At 36.5% G+C, this 17,342-nt stretch overlaps 1 protein-coding gene and 1 long non-coding RNA gene across 2 annotated transcripts; both read left to right on the top strand.

Annotated features, from left to right (window-relative positions):
• Window positions 1–3,543: 3,543 nt before the first annotated feature.
• On the top strand, window positions 3,544–5,275 carry LOC139877257 (uncharacterized). The gene is made up of 3 exons (XR_011768510.1): window positions 3,544–3,688; window positions 4,173–4,233; window positions 5,052–5,275. It is a non-coding gene; the product is annotated as an uncharacterized lncRNA (long non-coding RNA).
• Window positions 5,276–6,871: 1,596 nt separating this feature from the next.
• Window positions 6,872–11,428, top strand: LOC139877911 (iron-sulfur assembly protein IscA-like 2, mitochondrial). The gene is given in 4 exon segments (XM_071865315.1): window positions 6,872–7,048; window positions 10,538–10,662; window positions 10,747–10,855; window positions 11,366–11,428. Coding segments are annotated over 4 exon segments (474 nt in total).
• The last annotated feature ends 5,914 nt before the right edge of the window (window positions 11,429–17,342 follow it).

The following is a 17,342-nucleotide window of genomic DNA, read 5'->3' as shown; positions in this document are numbered from 1 at the left end:
TTTAGCAAGATGGGGCGGTATTGTGTGTGTGCTTTATACGTTCGTGATCTAATCGCTTTGCATTCCTTAGAATGGCAACGGGAAATGGGATCGAGACGAACGACGTGGAGTTTAACGCTAGAGTTGCGGCCGCCGTTGCAGAGCAAATGAGTGCGTTTCGAGAAGAAATGGATAGGAAGTATTCCGAATCTCAGAGCAGTGGTGAAATGGAGCATTGTCTTAAGGGCTTCATGAGGACTAAACCCCCGATGTACGACAAAATACCGGATCCTTTGATAAGCACAACTTGGATCTCGGATGTCGAAGGGTGTTTTCGTACTATTGAATGCCCTCCTGAGAAGAGGACAAGACTCGCTACTAATTTGTTGCGGGGTAGGGCAAAGGATTGGTTGGATGGTAAGATTGATCTTGCCGGTGGTGAAACGTTTATGGCGTTATCGTGGGACGAGTTTAAGAAGGAATTCTTCGAGGAGTTCCGAACTTCAGCCGATTTGTCGGAAATGCGAAATGAGTTGCGAAATTTGCAACGAGGATCGATGGAATTGAATACTCTAAAGACGACCTTTATGTCGAAAGCACGTTTTTGCCCGGAGTATATTGGGAATGATCGGATGTTGATGGAAGATTTCTATCGGACTTTGAATGATGAGTTGCAGGGCAAAATTAGCGTTGGCCAAGTGAACTCGTTTGCGGAGTTATTTAACATGGCTAGGGTTTCGAATCACATTCGCGATCGAAAGCTAGGGAGCTTTCAAATAAGTGAAGGGTTGATTCGTATGGTGTTCCAAGTAAGAAAACTAAGGGCGCAGGTGCGAGTATGGGTAATGTGGAGAAAGGTTCGACGAGTTCTCGTGCGCCTAGATGTTTCAATTGTGGTGTTAGGGGCCACTATTGTCATAAAGAGGGACATCGCAAGCCGGATTGTCCCGAGTTGACGTTAAGGTAGGTTTCGTTTTAATAAATATGCCCTTTGAATATATATTTATGTGTCGATGCGTTCGGGTTTGTGGGTTGCATAGTGTTTTGCATGTTATTGTTATGGGTGACGTTCCTAATGGAAGTACCCTATGGTGACGTTTTGATTAATGGGCGAAGGGCGTAAGACTTGGTGTAACCAAGCATTCCTTAGTATTTGGGAAATGTTTCTACCAAGCCATGGAAATGGGTTTTGGTATCGGTTGTTAAGCGCGTGTTCACTTTTGTGTTGAAATGGATGAACCGTGAGGTTCGTCAGGTGGTTGGAACCCTTGAGATCGAGTGTTTAAAGTCTCGATGTAGGTTGGTAATGGAGTCTTTATGACGCGACATTAGGTGCGTCTTTTATACCTACTAGCGTGGTGTTCGGCTCCGATTGTGTTGTCGTTACATTGTACTTAGGGTACCGAGGTGAAACCCTTAAGTACATGAGTGACTAGGTGAAGTTGACAAACTGTAGCAATTGGATGATTGCGAGGGTATAGTTTGTGTAATTGTGGTACACTTTTCGTTCGAAGTGTTTAAGGATAGGTTAAGATCCTTAGTATGCTCAAGGTTGGAGCAAGATATGGTGATAGGTCGTGTGAACCCAATTGTTAGTAAAGTCTACCTTCGGTAGCATTGTACGGTTGTACAAGATGCGGTTATGGATCGTGGTTCAAAGTGGGGGAGTTACGCTCCCGCACGAGGAAGTTTTAGTGTGAGAGTTCGGATAATGCTTATGGTAGATCCGAAAATTTTGTTGGGACCTAGTTTTGGTCGATTTGTGGTAGAGTACAATTTTGATTAAATTGTACTTATGGTTTTGGATGTAAATTATCACCGAGGTGATAGTGTGGTAATCTCGTTAAGAGATAATGGACGTGTTTGACGAGCAAGGTGAAATCCCTCTGCTAAGGGATGTGTGTGTTGGATTTTCTTGTAGAGAATTATTGTTTTATGCCTATGTTCGATATAGGTGGTTCTTGCTCAATTGTGTGGATGGTTAGTGGTATCCGTTAGGGTTCACTATAGTGCAGCAGAGCGCAATGTTGCACTACTCGTTGTTTGAGGCCAAAAGTGCGTATGAGATTGGTGAAGCATGACCTTCGGGGTCCGCTGACTTCATCATGGTATTGTTGATTGGTGGAGCATGACCTTCGGGGTCCGCTAACTTCATCATGGGTTTAGTGTTATATCGGTATGGTATAACGTTATCGGAATGGGAGTACCATTCATGTGTTGTGTTGTGGGACGTGAATATCGGGTTGTTCGTATTCACAATAATTCGGGTAGTACGATTGTTCCTGTTGGTTGGACTCATAGTTTGAGGTAGTGAATGTCGGGTAGTTCGGATTCACTAAGGCTCGGGTTGTACGGCCATCCTCGGTTATACTATGTGGCGGAGGTAGTGAATATCGGTTTGCGCATATTCACGATGACTCGGGTTGTGCGGTCATTTCGTTGTGGGATATATGGATTGGGTTGGTGAATTTCGGGTTGTGCGAATTCACTAAGGTTCGGGTTGTTTCGACCATCCTCCAAATGTGTTTAGGCTCGGGTTGTTTCGGCCATGTTGTGTTGTGAACTATTGGTTGTTTATACACCAATGGTGGGGTCGCGAGGACCATGTCGTGTGATTAGTGATGCGATAGCCGTGTTTCGCTCACATGTTGTTACGGGTGTGACAATAGTCAATTTTGTACACCTTGGGATTTGCGTTGCCATAGTCGTTTGGGGCGCTATCGGTTTTAGCCGTTTGTTTATGATGTTACGATAGTTACGTATTGGTCGTATTGCGCACTACAAGGGATGTTATGTGGTAAACGAATCCGTAAAGATTCGTTTGGTTCGGTCTTCATCATTTCGGGTTGTTGACCTTAGGTTGAGACTTGGTTGCTTTTAGCATTGTACTCGGTAAGGGTACGCTAAGGGATTGATATCTCGGTAAGAGATTGATTGAGTTTTTCCCGATGTGAGGGATTGAGCAAGTTTTAATGCTCGGATTTGCGGATTTGTTAAATCACGGATGACGATTTAGTGTTAAGGGCGGTCCATTAGGGAGGATTGCCTAGAGAAATTGGAAGGAAACATGATGTTTCCGCGAATGTTAAGCGATTGTAGTAGTTTTCGGATGTCGTGTGCATTGCATGTCTCGAAATGCGTGCACGTGTGTAATTGGTAAGTGGTTTAATCTCCGAGTTTATGATAATTGTGGTAGAGGTCGGTTTGGAACGTATGTTTGAGGACCGTGGAATGTGGTCCGTTTGGTTAAGTGACGAGGATCAAGAGGACGTGATCGATTCTAAGTGGGGGAGAGTTGTAAGACCCGAATATTTATTGTACGAAAGTGTAATTATGCTACATAGAGTGCATGAAGCATTGTGTAACTAAATGAAGGTCAGAATCTTCCCAGACATGGGTGCGCGCCGCGCACCATAAGGTGTGCGCGCCGCGCACATGCCTAGCGACAGAATTCTGCCTTTTTCTATTTTAAGTTTAATGAAAGTATTTTTGGTCTTTTCACTTGAGGCCAGATCTCAGGCCTTATCAGCTGGTTTGGATCTACTTTTGGATCATTTTCACATCCATTCATCACTCTCAACTATTCTAGAGAGAGGGGGAGAATTCTAGAGAGAAATTTGGGGTTTTGGAGAAGAAGAAGCTTGGTTTGATCAAAAGCTCAAGTGTTTAAGTTGTTCACCTCGTTCCTAGCTACGTTTTGGCTGTTGTGGTAAGTTCTAACTCCGAATTTCATTATTGATTTTGATATTCAGAGTTAGGGTTTGAACTTGAGTTGTAGAGAAACCCATTTAAACTCTTGAAGTGAGTTTGTTGATGCTAGTAATCGGGTTTATTGTTATTGATGGTGGATTTTGGGTTGGTGAACAAATTGATTATGATTAGGACTTGTAATTGGGTTTAATCACTAGGTTTAGTGATTTTGGAAGTATTGGAACCCTTTTTGTGTGTTTGAAAGACTAATTTTGGAATTGAGTCAAAATTAGGATTTTTGGGTGATTTTGAGATTGATAAGTGTTTAACACTTAAGATTGGGTTCATTGGCATATTAGAACCATGTTCACTTGTGATTAGTGATTATTGGTTAGTTTGGACGCGTTTTGTGTTTATGAGTGCAATTGGTCGAATTTGCACTAAGTGTCGAATTGAGTTGGTTGTAAATCCACTCTAATTGTGTTGTTGTAATTGTGATAAAGGAATAGGTACTTTCCATTGACGAGTTGCGGATTACTTGGAAGCATTCATCAAGACGACAAGGTGAGTGTTAATATCCTATGTGCATATGTATGTGTAGGATGGGTGCAGGTCGGGTGAAGTGGTTCTCGGTTATAGAGCTCACTTCACATATAGGTGAATTTTTATGGACTTGTAATAGGTCCAATTGGCACGGTTGTGCGTTTTGGTTGACCACCGTTGGCGAGTTGCACACTTGTGTGTACGATATCACATGGATTGTGATTTGGAGTTATAACCCCGACGGCGTGGGTTATGGTGTGGGAAATGAATATCGGTTTGCTCGTATGCATAATATTTTGGGTAGTGAATCTCGGGTAGTGCGGATTCATGATGACTCGGGTTGTTCGGTCATCTTGTTGATGAGGTAGTGAATCTCGGGTTGTGCGCATTCACTAAGGCTCGGGTAGTTCGGCCAACCTCGGTTGTTGAATTGGTGAAGAAGTGAATATCGGGTTGTGCAAATTCACTAAGGCTCGGGTTGTTCGGCCAATCTTCGTTGTGGTATTTGGTTTTCGGTATTGGGTTAAGGGGTTAACCTTGGGCGTCTATATATAAATTGTTATATATATTGATGTATTGTTGTGATGTAGCTAACCCTCCGGGTGTAGCTATTTGGCGTTGTTCACATCGTCGTTGGTGAACTTATGTTTGTTGATGTATTTTAGCTTGTTGCTTAGTGAACGTACGGTATGCTTAGATTAGCTTGCCTTTATGCTTGGATGCTCCGGTATGCGATATTTGATTATTTGTGTGGCATGTCCATTTTATGCATATATATGTATGTAGTATATTTTCACTCACTAAGCGTTAGCTTATCCTCTCGTTGTTTATATTTTTAGATTTGCATGGATGCGGTGGCTCGGGTAAGCGTGGGGACTGGTGGCTTTGCGTAGTTGCTTAGAAGATCTTGCTTTTGGATTTGATTAGGATTGGGTAGCATATTCCCAATCGCCATGCTCGGTCTTTATTTTGTGTTAAAAACAATGTGGTTGAAAATTTGTATTTTGTACGAAAGTCGTAAAACGGTCGATGTGGGCCCGGTCTCGTAAAACTCATTTTATTATTGGAACGTGTTAGTTTTAACTAATATAAAATGTTGTGAAAAGCGTTTGGTCTAAAGGTGTCGGGAAGCAAGAGATCTTTTTACGAAAATTGGAAAAAGTGGACAGCGGGCTGCCAGGCCCTGTGCGCGCCACGCACAGGTGTGGGTGCGCGCCGCGCACCCCATCTGGACAGCTCTGTTTAATTTTTTTTTTATTTCCGCGTTTTTGTTTGGTTAACGAGTTGGGTTGTTACATTAATGCAACAAAAACAAAAACACATCTGATTCTGACTAAAAGTAGCTCTTGTCAAATAACAAATTATACATAATCCAAATAACCCATTCTACATAATCCAAACGGTTACCTTATCAACTATCTTCAAAAAGCTAGTTTTAAGATCCATCATTTTCATAGCAACTTTCTCAATGAATTGGCGAGTAACAAATACAAACGGTTATCAAAGTTTGCATTAATAACTCACATACAAATCAAATAATCCAAAAACTAACTTTTTTCATCTGCACCAGAACTCCACCAGAACTGATTGACAATAGATCTGAGATAAATTCATTGTTTTCTTTCTTACTAATTGGCACATCAACTTCATCGACAACGCTTTTGCATCTTTCTTACAAGCCAATTTAACATCGACATCAAATTTCTAGCCTGATCTACGACACTAGCTTCTTGGAGTGCATAATTAATTTTCACAATCAATTTTTGAGCATCCTTCATATGTACCATAGACCGGTTATAAACAAAGTTGAAAAAGATGCGAGACGGTAGGGACCTTAAAACGTTGCAACGGAAAAAACGGGGTTGAGACGGGGTCGAGATGGATGTTGAGTAACGTTGACTTTTTATATATATTTCAAACGTAAACATTTTAAACATAAATATTTCAAAATAAACATAGATATTTGCCTTTAATTTAAAATATTAATATTAATGTTTGAAATGCTTATTTTTAAAATTTATTTAAAAAGTCAACGTTGGTCAACATCCATCTTGGCCGTTTTTTACCGTCTCGGTCGTTGTTGACCCTTCTTTGGCGTTGTTGACTGTTGTTTAAGCGTTGACTGTTCTTTTATCCGTTTCTAGGTCCGTTGAAATGGTAGCATAGTAAAACTGTTGCGACGCACGTCTCAGCCTTTTTTACAACATTGGTTATAAGTAGTATTTGCAAGAGCCAAAACAACGTTTAGTTGAGCCACATCAGACACTACAGTCAACTCAAACCCACAAAACAGTCAAAAATTACAATGCAAGTCCTTCAATTGGAATGTTTATTGATATTTTTAGTGAAAAAGTCTCGAGAATTTTATCTTTGATCATATTTAAGGTTTAGATATCTTGATTCAGTATGCATAAGCGGTTGCTTGGTATTGTGTATATAAGTATTTATCTCATCTTATTATATAGTAAAAAACCTATTATTTTGAAAAGAATAGTCACTTTAAAATATGTAGGTTGGTTGTTACCTACTTACTTTTCAAACAAATAAAGCAATTTAAATAAGCAATTATATACACCTCTAAATAATAAAAGTCCATATTCTATTCCAATTGCCCATTTATGCAGGCATCAACCCTTATGAATCACTGAACAAAAATATTATGCAGTCATCAAGGTCGCTAATTTAGCGCATGACATCAATTATCGGTTCCCGAATTCATCAAAATTAAAGGCTTTTTAGTTCAATATCAACATGAGTTCTCGCTAAAGAATCTCAATCATCATCAACATCTTCTTTTGAACAAGAATCTGTTCATTTGTCAGATAATTGCATTCGGGTACTTTCTCATCTTTGTTTTAATCATATAGAAAGATGAAGATATATAATTAGTTCATGTTATTTGTGTTGGTTATAGTTTTGGTTAGAAGAAATGGATATGTTTGCTTTGTATTTGTGAATGGATGTTATCCCACATAGGTGGGAGGAAGAAGTGGGAGGGGGGGGGGTTGACTTGGTTATAAAAGGAGTGTTAAGCCTCACTTCCAAATTGCACCAATCAATACACTTTAAGTATTTGATTATTTCTTTCTTTCTTACCATTATTTGAGAGTTGTATTAGTTAAATATTTTGGAGAGTGTAGTTGACTTAAGAGAGTCGTCTATATCATTGTAACAATTTTTGATATAGTGTATTTCTCTCTTTGGGGGTCGGTGGTTTTTCTCCTGTTTTGGAGTTTCCACGTTAAATCTTGTGTTGTGTATTGTTTTTTATTCCTTTACTATTATTGTTGGGCTGGGTGGTGGGAATTAGTGAGACCGTAATTTCCCAACAACTGGTATCAGAGCGTCAGGTTTGACGGGGGTCTCGGTTATAGGAGTCGGAGTATGCTCTATGGTTGCCACGGGAGTGGATCGTCCACATCAGAAACGAGTTATATTGATCGTATAGGGTATCTGGTTAGACAATATTTTTTCTGATTCGGAGTAAGTGGTGTCTAGAATTTGTAGTGGACCGGGTGTTGGATTTTCCAATTTAACGGATCCTGTGCGCCACTCCACTACATCTGTCGGCCAGTCGAAACGTGAGCAAAATCAGAGAAAGTGTTGTTTATAGGATACGGATACGATGTCGAAGTTCAGCCCAATGATGTTTGATGTTGAGAAATTTGATGGGAGGATCAATTTTGGCTTATGGCAGGTTCAAGTCAAGCATGTGTTGATTCAGTCTGGTTTACACAAGGCATTGAAGGGTAAACCCACCCTTGTTCCTGGCAGTGATTCTAGCAGTAAGTTCGATGAAGAAGAATGGAATGATATGGATTTGAGGGCAGCAAGTGCGATTCGTTTGTGTCTTGCAAAGAACGTGCTTGCAAATGTGCACGGGTTATCAACGGCAAAGGAGCTTTGGGTTAAACTAGAGCAGTTGTACCAGGGCAAGGGCATCTCAAATCGGTTGTGTCTTAAAGAACAATTTCATACTCTGCGTATGGATGGGGGTTCAAAGATTTCAGATCATCTAAGTATTCTTAACGGTATTGTTTCGGAACTGGAGGCTATTGGAGTTAAAACGGATGATGAAGATAAAGCTTTGAGGTTGATATTATCTTTATCATCGTCCTATGAGCACATGAAACCTATTCCAATGTACGGGAAAAAATCGTTGAAGTTTGAAGATGTTACTAGCAAGCTCCTATCCGAGGAGAAAAGATTGGAAGGTAACGGGGTCTCGTCATCAGAAGCTACGGTACTGTTGTGTTCGGATAGGCAGAAGAGAAACTCTAGAAAGAATCTAACATGCTGGAAGTGCGGGAAGACTGGACATGTAAGGGTTAATTGTCCCGATGGAGCTAATCTGACAAATGGCTCCAAAGATGCTAACATTGTCTCCGTCGTTACGGAGAGTGACGAATTCTTCTGAAGTCACGTCATCCTCATGGTGTGTCCGCACCACCATGGAAAGGGATATTCGTTAGCGGTTCCATAATTGTACATGGGCATTGGTTTGGCGTTTATGCAGGTTGTGTGGTGGAAACGGATGTTGTAGCTGATGAAACTTCCAAGGAAAGCCAAACAGGAAGTTGCACCATAACAGTTCAGCTGGGTATACAACATGTGCCGATAAAATGCTTGAAATGTGATATCCTAAGTGCTATACTCTTTATGGTGGAGTATGATAATTCTGTTTAGAGTTATCATTGTCTGTTATGACAATGATTGTCGGGTCTTGACAATGTTCGATGAAGATGCAAATTTTATTTCTTGGGTTAGAGGTAATGTCAGCGGCATGAAGATGAGGATCTTGAAGTTGCCGTCGAGAAAGCATCTACGTCGGTTTCTTTTGCAAAGTGGAAGCATGGTTATCTTCTTCTATCCAAAAGGTGGAGATTTGTTGGTTATAGTTTTGATTAGAAGAAATGGATATGGTTGCTTTGTATTTGTGAATGGATGTTATCCCACATAGGTGGGAGGAAGAAGTGGGAGGGGGGGGGGGGGGGGGGGCGGGGGTTTGACTTGGTTATAAAAGGAGTGTTAAGCCTCACTTTCAAATTGCACCAATCAATACACTTTAAGTATTTGATTATTTCTTTCTTTCTTACCATTATTTAAGAGTTGTATTAGTTAAATATTTTGGAGAGTGTAGTTGACTTAAGAGAGTCGTCTATATCATTGTAACAATTTGTAATATAGTGTATTTCTCTCTTTGGGAGCCGGTGGTTTTTCTCCTGTTTTAGAGTTTCCACGTTAAATCTTGTGTTGTGTATTGTTTTTTATTCCTTTACTATTATTGTTGGGCTGGGTGGTGGGAATTAGTGAGACCGTAATTTCCCAACAATTTGAAATTTTGATGTGTTGTGATTGTTGGAATATGCACATATGATTCTATGAGAAATTTTGACCGATTTTTGACCTATTTTTGACCGAGTTTTGTCCAATTTTGACCGATTTTTCGAGTTTTACCGATTTTCCGAGTAATCCTGAGTTTTGGCCGAGTTTGACCGAGAGTGACCAAGTTTGACCAATATGTTATTTCTTGAAACTTGATCCTTTTCTTGATTTTTTTGGTTTCCTGTTGTTTGATTTAGTTATATTTCTTTGACCTTCCTGTTCATTTTCAAGATTCAACTCTCCATCTTCGTCCTGTTCATGATTTCAATCCTTTTTTTTTTTTTTAAATCAGCACGAAGATTAAATCCCAGTTGCTGTTTATGAGGAGCGAACCTTTTACAAGTTTGTAATAATATTAGTTTTTAATCAGGGTTGCAGAACTTGGAATTAAACGGTGATTACTCGGTTTTGTAACTCAGGGGGTACTCGGTCAAAATACGGGATTACTCGGTCAAAGTTATACTTGGTCAATATCCGTGTACTCCCCGAGTTGCTGAGTACTCCCTAAAAAATTCAAACCGAGTAGTCTACAAACAGTGATTTTTGTAACCTTGGTTTTTATTCTGCTACCAACTTGATCAATATATCCCCAAGTGAATTTGTTTATGATTATTATATATATATTTTTTTCAATTCTATATATTTCTAGCTGATATATTAGTTTGGTATAAGTAGGTATACCAAAAAGGTAGTAGGAAATCAGTCTATTTACAACAATACCACACAACCCAATACCACATGAGTGGTGTATGAGGGAGTTGAGATGTAGACAATTCTTCTCCTATCCGAGAATAAAAACAAGTCATTTCTGCACCCAGAGTGAAATGAGTCTATTTCAAATCTTTATTTTTTTTTTTAATGTTGTTTTACATTGATAACAGTGTTTAGAAGTCAACATCTTTTTAAACATTTAAATAAAATTTGTTCGTATATTATGTAGAGGATGAAAGAATTGCAAGTTGATGAAGCTAAGGAGAAAATGCTTCGATTATGTATAGAGGCGGGTGGTTGTTCCGGTTTTCAGTACACCTTCGAATTGGAAGAAAAACCTAATAATGATGACAGGTTGTTATTCATACAAAGATTAGTATGTTTGTTGAAGTTTTGTATTAAGAAAAGATTCTTGTAATATTCAAGGATATTGTATAGGATTTTCGAAAGGGGTGGCGTTAAATTGGTGGTTGATGCAATATCATTAGGGTTTGTAAACGGTGCAACGGTTGATTATGTTGAATAGCTAATCCGTTTTGGATTTCAGGTAACTTACCTTTTTTTTAGCTTGATTTGCGGTCCAAATTTAATTTCGGCACACCTCTCAGTGTAAGGGGTGTTCGTCGGTTTGGATTCGGAAAGCAAAACTGAAACCGAATTCAAATTCAAAACCGAAAATGAAAATGAAACTAAACAGAAGCCGTTTGGTTTACTGAAAAAACTATTAATAATAAGATTTGTCATTGATTTTGGGTTTTGGAATCGATTTCTAGCCTGATATCCTTGCAAGAGGTCCCAGGTTCGAATCTGGTTGGAACTGGCCACAGATTAATCTGGATGGGTCGCGTACATTAGAGTATGGGGTCGGAATACTCGTCCTCCCGCGTAACCCGAACAGGGAAAACCTTAGAACTTTTTTGAATTTGATTTTGAAATCGTTGTTCGGTTTAACAAATTCAAAAAAGTAAAACCGAAAACTCAATTTTCGGATTAAACGGTTTGAAATCGAAATTAAACACCCCTCTCCCGCTAAATTATGTATATTAGAACCTTCTAGGTGGCAGCAAATCCAAGTGCAGTTGGTGGATGCAGCTGTAAAAGTTCATTCATGGTAAAATAGTTTACTACTGTATGAAACTAACATGACCTGAAGTCTTTTCTGTATACAGATTCAACACATATTCAAAAACACACAATGAATTGGTCACACTTTACATTTGGTATGAGGATGCAATGATAAATTGTGAATTTATATAATTGACACATTACGCATGAATACATGATGGTAGTTAGTAACAGCAACTTAATGTTTATTTTCAAACTTAGATTTGATATAAAAGAATAAATTGTGGTCTCTTTTTTGATATTGTATTATCTTTATATACCTTCATGTTATGTTATTATGGAAAACTGGAACATTTTTTACTAGTTTTATGCAAGAGAGTAACTGAGTGTTCGTGCAAATTAGTTCTTGTGAAATTATGAACCATCAAAAGATAACTCGATTAAGCTGTGTACAAGTATTCACCTTCTCTGAAAAAGTTTGAACAGAGCGTTTATTGATAGCTTTATATTATTAGAAAGGGGTTGTCTTTTGCCCTCATACAAAAAAGCGAAAATATATCAAAGAAAAAATTACGCCGTTGGTACCTGTGGTTTGTATACTTTATCATGAAAAAAAATTATGCCGTTGATACCTGTGGTTTGTTTATATTATCTTGACAACACCTATATATTTTTTTATTTTTTTTTTGCATAGTTAATATCTATGCTTTGATTAACTTTCGTGATTGAACCTAAAAAAGTTTAGGTACACACATACACAAATTCATTTCACACACTAAAAAAAAAAAATTAAAAAACAAAAAATGTCTTCTAAATCATCATCATTGATTAACAAATACATTTTCTCAGTAAAACTCATTACATTCACAGTAAGGTTTTATAAAGGCAAAACTCAAAATAAGGTTTTACAAATGCAAACTATGTGCAAACTGAAAGTATGACGGATGTAAACAAGTTACACCAAATATCTAAATTACTAAAGACAAACGTAGTAATGAAAATAGGTATATAACGAACAGTTAATTTCTTGAATCTGATATAATCATATACACACGTTATATACTTGATAACGAAAGTAAGAAACTAAGAATCTAAAGTAAAGTAAATTTCATGCAGCTAATATAATCATATAAAGACATTATGTACTATATTAGTATTTAGTAATTACTAATAACGAGTACTAATTACAAGATGATATATATGAATTTAAAATTAAACAAACTAGAAACACTATAAGGAAGCGATGAACGTTAGTAGTCCTATTAAATTAGGATTTAGAATGATACGTTTGAGCTCGGATACTGTGTTAGATTCGGAGACAATTGCTGTTAAACGAGTGTCGAGGCTTGTATCTGATTGACTTCACCGTCATCGTGTACGGACGCCAGCGACATTTTCAGGTGTATCTGAAGGGTTAGAGAGTTTGATGGTGGATGGGGGCAAATGGACGAATTTGCCCTCACATGTGTGACACATGTGAGGGGTTAACCATCAAAACTTAACGGAAGTTAGATTGGGGTATCAATCACGAAAGTTAATCAAAAATTAGGTACTAACTATGTAAAAAATAAACTTTAAGTGTTGTCAAGATAGTGTAAACAAACCACATGTACCAATGACATAATTTTTTCTTATCATGACAAAATCTAAACTTTATTTTTTGCGTAGTTAGTACCTAGGTTTTCAATAAGTTTCTTGCTTGGTACCTTAGCATAACGTCCGTTATATATTAAACGGTTACTCCTCACATATGACACGCTTGAGAGGGTAATTTCGTCCCTCATTAATATTTATATTTTGTTTACTCTCATTAAAATTTTCTTTCGACAGAAATTTGGGTTTAAAGTTAAAACTCTAAATATTTATATTTTTTTTATTCCCGAGCTCGAGTTTGATCACCTACGGCGAGGGTTTTAGACGATTATTTCTGAAAATAAAGAAATGGTGTACATTTTCATATGGGACGATTTCGTCGAACAATCTGTGCAGCTATTCCGATCGAATCCAGATAATGAGGGACGAAATTACCCACACATGCGTGTTACATGTGAGGGGTAACCGTTTAATATATAACGGACGTTATGCTAAGGTACCAATCAAGAAGCTTATTGAAAACCTAGGTACTAGCTACATAAAAAATAAAGTTTAGGTTTGGTCATGATAAAGTATACAAACTACAGGTATCAACGGCGTAATTTTTTCCTCTATATTAAAATATTAGTGATTGAATCATACGTTAAACAATGTCACTATGTCGTTAGCTTTGTCTTATTATTGTGGGCTTCAATGAATTTTATTATTAACCTGATCTTGTGCCCCATTTAGGGACCAATTGGAAGTTTCGATATTTGAATAGTCATATTGCAAGTCCATTACGATATCTTGAGGATGTTACTCAAGGATGTTTAGGCTCTTGAGAATGTTAAAAGCCCATTTAAGTTGCGCCACTAGTAACATATCTACATCTACATTTGTTTAAAAAGATAACTCACACACATCAATAAGATTTTTTTCACAAATATATTATGTATATACACATTGTACACTTCATGGTTAAAAGGGGCATTTCATATATATTGTACATTCATAGTTGGTGATTGTTAGATCAATGTCAATTTTTTGGCAAAAATAATGAAAACTCATATAAAAACGAGATTGTTATTCAAAGGAGAACACTCTCAACAAAGAATAAAAAGAAACATGGAAAACGAGGAAGTTCACACATAGAAAACAACCAACTAAACGAAAACTATCTATAAACGAGCATCCCCTAACAATCCGGAAAACTTTAAAACAAATTAACCAATTAAGCCGAATACTACTAGATAATAACAGGAACCAAATCAAACAGACTAAGTGAAATCAAAAAACCAAAAAATATACGAAAAACACGAGACGAACCCAATCGATCAATGACCTTTTCGTAACATATATACATCAATTTATAATTAAAGATCTTTAGAGTTAGATATTCTTCCTTTTTTGTGTTCTTAATATAAAGCGGCAATAAAAAGCACTTCGTATAAAGTAAAAGCCAATTATTTTTTGTGGCTTCTTGGCCAAACTTAACTAAATCTTCTACACACATTTGGTTAGATTGCTTAAAATAGGCTTTAGCTTGTTCATCACCTTTCTACACTTCCTCACCCTATGGTTTCTCCAATAAACATTGAATATGACCTTATTTGTCATGAAAATAATAATAATAATTGTAATGAAATAAACGGATGAATAGATGAGTTTTTTCCTTCATACATACGCGATTTAACTAGAATATCTTAGACTTTTAGTTATCATTTTCAATATGTTTTTCTGACCACTCTAATATGAGATGCTAATAAGATTTAAAATTGAGACCCGATGTGGGAATATTATGACGATAAATTGCAATAAAATAGTTTCTTCCAATTTATTAAGTGCATGATACACGTAATTAGAAAATGAGATGTTATCTTGTGTAGTAGTATAGTACGGAGTGTTCCCCGTTTTCCACCGTTTTTGCACAGCGACGCTAGGGACGGGAGTTTGGACGATACCGACCCACCATCGGTGAGCCGGCGTCAGCTATCCGACATCGGTTGTTTGATTTTTTGAAAAATTTAAATGTTTATCCGTGATTTCTTTTACTTTTTTCATTTATGTCTTTTAATTAATATTTTTACACCTATATCTATTCACTACATTAACCATTTCTCATCACTCACATATTTTACTTTTTACTTTTTTTTTTTTTTTTTTTAAATCACCTCAAAATCATACTTCCTCCGTCCCATATTAATAGTCATTTTTGATTTTGTTGGTATTTTATTTTCAAGTTTGACTTTAAATATTTCGTTTGTATTAAATATTATTCGATAAAAGTTACATCAATGGATTGATTTTTGAACATAATTTTACCCGGTATAACGTTCATCAAGTATTATATAACAAGAAAATAATAATACAAAGTCAAAGTTGGAAATAAAAGACATCTAAAGTCAAAACATGACTATTAATATGGGACGGAAGGAGTAATGTTTACTAGCATTGTTACTTTCAACATTCATGACGGTGAGTATTTTACCGACTGTATGAAGGAACACCACGGTGATACGAAACATACTTTCAACATTCGGGTTTACTCTGCAAACCCTCAACCCAAAACCCTAAACTTTAAATCGTTTGTGTTAAAATATTCAATCTAAACCCTAATTTCTAAACCCTAAACCCCAATTTCTAAACCCAAAACTCTAATTTCTAAATTCTAATAGCTAAACCCTAATTTTTAACCCCCTAATTTCTAACCTCTTAAAAAAAAACTCAGAATCAAAACATTCAATGCACTGAATATTTTCATTTTTTTTTCGAGCGTTTTACCGCCAAAATAATAACATTCATCATAAAGTGTCTTTTTTAAATGTTCATATTTTCATGTGATCTTGATGCCCGAAATTTTTTTTCGAAAAAAACGAATATATATATATATATATATATATATATATATATATATATATATATATATATATATATATATATATATATTGATTGCATTATTGAGTAGTCAATTCATTGTGTCAACCTTATCTCAATATCTTAATATATGTATTCATTTACTATTTATGAAAATTAATATGAGCCGAAATAATTGTCTAGGGGCTTTACTACTTATCCCTTTTAAAAACTTGTATCAACCATGACGAGTAAAGGACATTGCTTAGGTTTATTAAATAAAGCACAAAGTGGAAATGGTAATAAAAATTCGAATATATACGATAGATTGTTTTGTACATAAAAAAGATACTCCCTCCGTCCCAGATTAATTGTCCCCAGACAAAAAACACACAGTTTTAGAAAATCCCACTAACTTTATTTCTCCACCAATGAAATATCTTCTCTCTCCAGATCCACCAATGAAATATCTCATTTCCTTTCTATTTATGGAAGTAGACAATTAATTTGGGACATCCCAAAATGAAATACTGGACAATAATTTAGGGACGGAGGGAGTAGAACATTAAGGTGTTGTGTTGATTTGACTTCCTTAGGGAGGTCATGGGTAAAACTCCCCATAAACCACTAAATATTCCCTTGAGGTTAACCACCCATTTTACGAGCCTCGAGACGTCTTGTGCTCGAGTTTCACCTGAGAGAGATTGTGCTCGAGTTTCACCTGAGAGAGATTGCGTGTATGAATTTGCAGTGTGGGTTTTCTCTTTAGAGAAAGTATGTAATGATTATTCCCAAAAAATGATCAGGTGGTGCGTCCGGACATCACTTTCAAACCCATGTTAGTGACTCTTAACCACAATTAAAAAAAAAAAAAACAAGATATTCAACATTTAACAACCACACAGTGCAATAAACGGTTGTCTAACCATTTTATAGTTGAATTTTGGTATCATATTAGACACTTTCTACTTGATCATCCTCAAAGTATTTTTGAATGGATGTTGATGTATGTTAGATGCCGTCGACATCACTTCACACAGTACCTTTTTATCTGGAAAAAACACGAAACCATTACAGTATGTGTGAACATTTGTAATGAGACATCTAAAAATGAAAATGTGAACATTCAAATGGGACGGAGGGAGTATCATCTTTCATGTAGAGAAACTAATCAAATTCAATTAGCCCGTCTACCATATCATTAACGAAATGATCTTAAATTGATTTGTTCATCAAACACAAGAGTAGAAAATAAGTATACAATCAAACGACACTCTCAAATCATCAAACCATTTAAAAGGCAAAACATCCATATCTAATTACACAACCAAATAACCAATGCCTTTTACATTATAAAATTCATGTTCATGGTACTATATGATATATGATTGATTATACATCATAAATAATAAATTATCAATTATCAATTATCAATTATCAATCAATTATAGATTATATAATACAATACAATACAATTTACAATCTTATGATTTTAAATAATCTAAAAAGTAGCTAATCAACACAATAAGACGTTACAAAAC

The sequence above is a fragment of the Rutidosis leptorrhynchoides genome, chromosome 11 (genome assembly GCF_046630445.1).
Source record: "Rutidosis leptorrhynchoides isolate AG116_Rl617_1_P2 chromosome 11, CSIRO_AGI_Rlap_v1, whole genome shotgun sequence".
NCBI classification, from domain to species: domain Eukaryota; kingdom Viridiplantae; phylum Streptophyta; class Magnoliopsida; order Asterales; family Asteraceae; genus Rutidosis; species Rutidosis leptorrhynchoides.
This window is presented reverse-complemented; position numbering and strand designations above follow the sequence as displayed.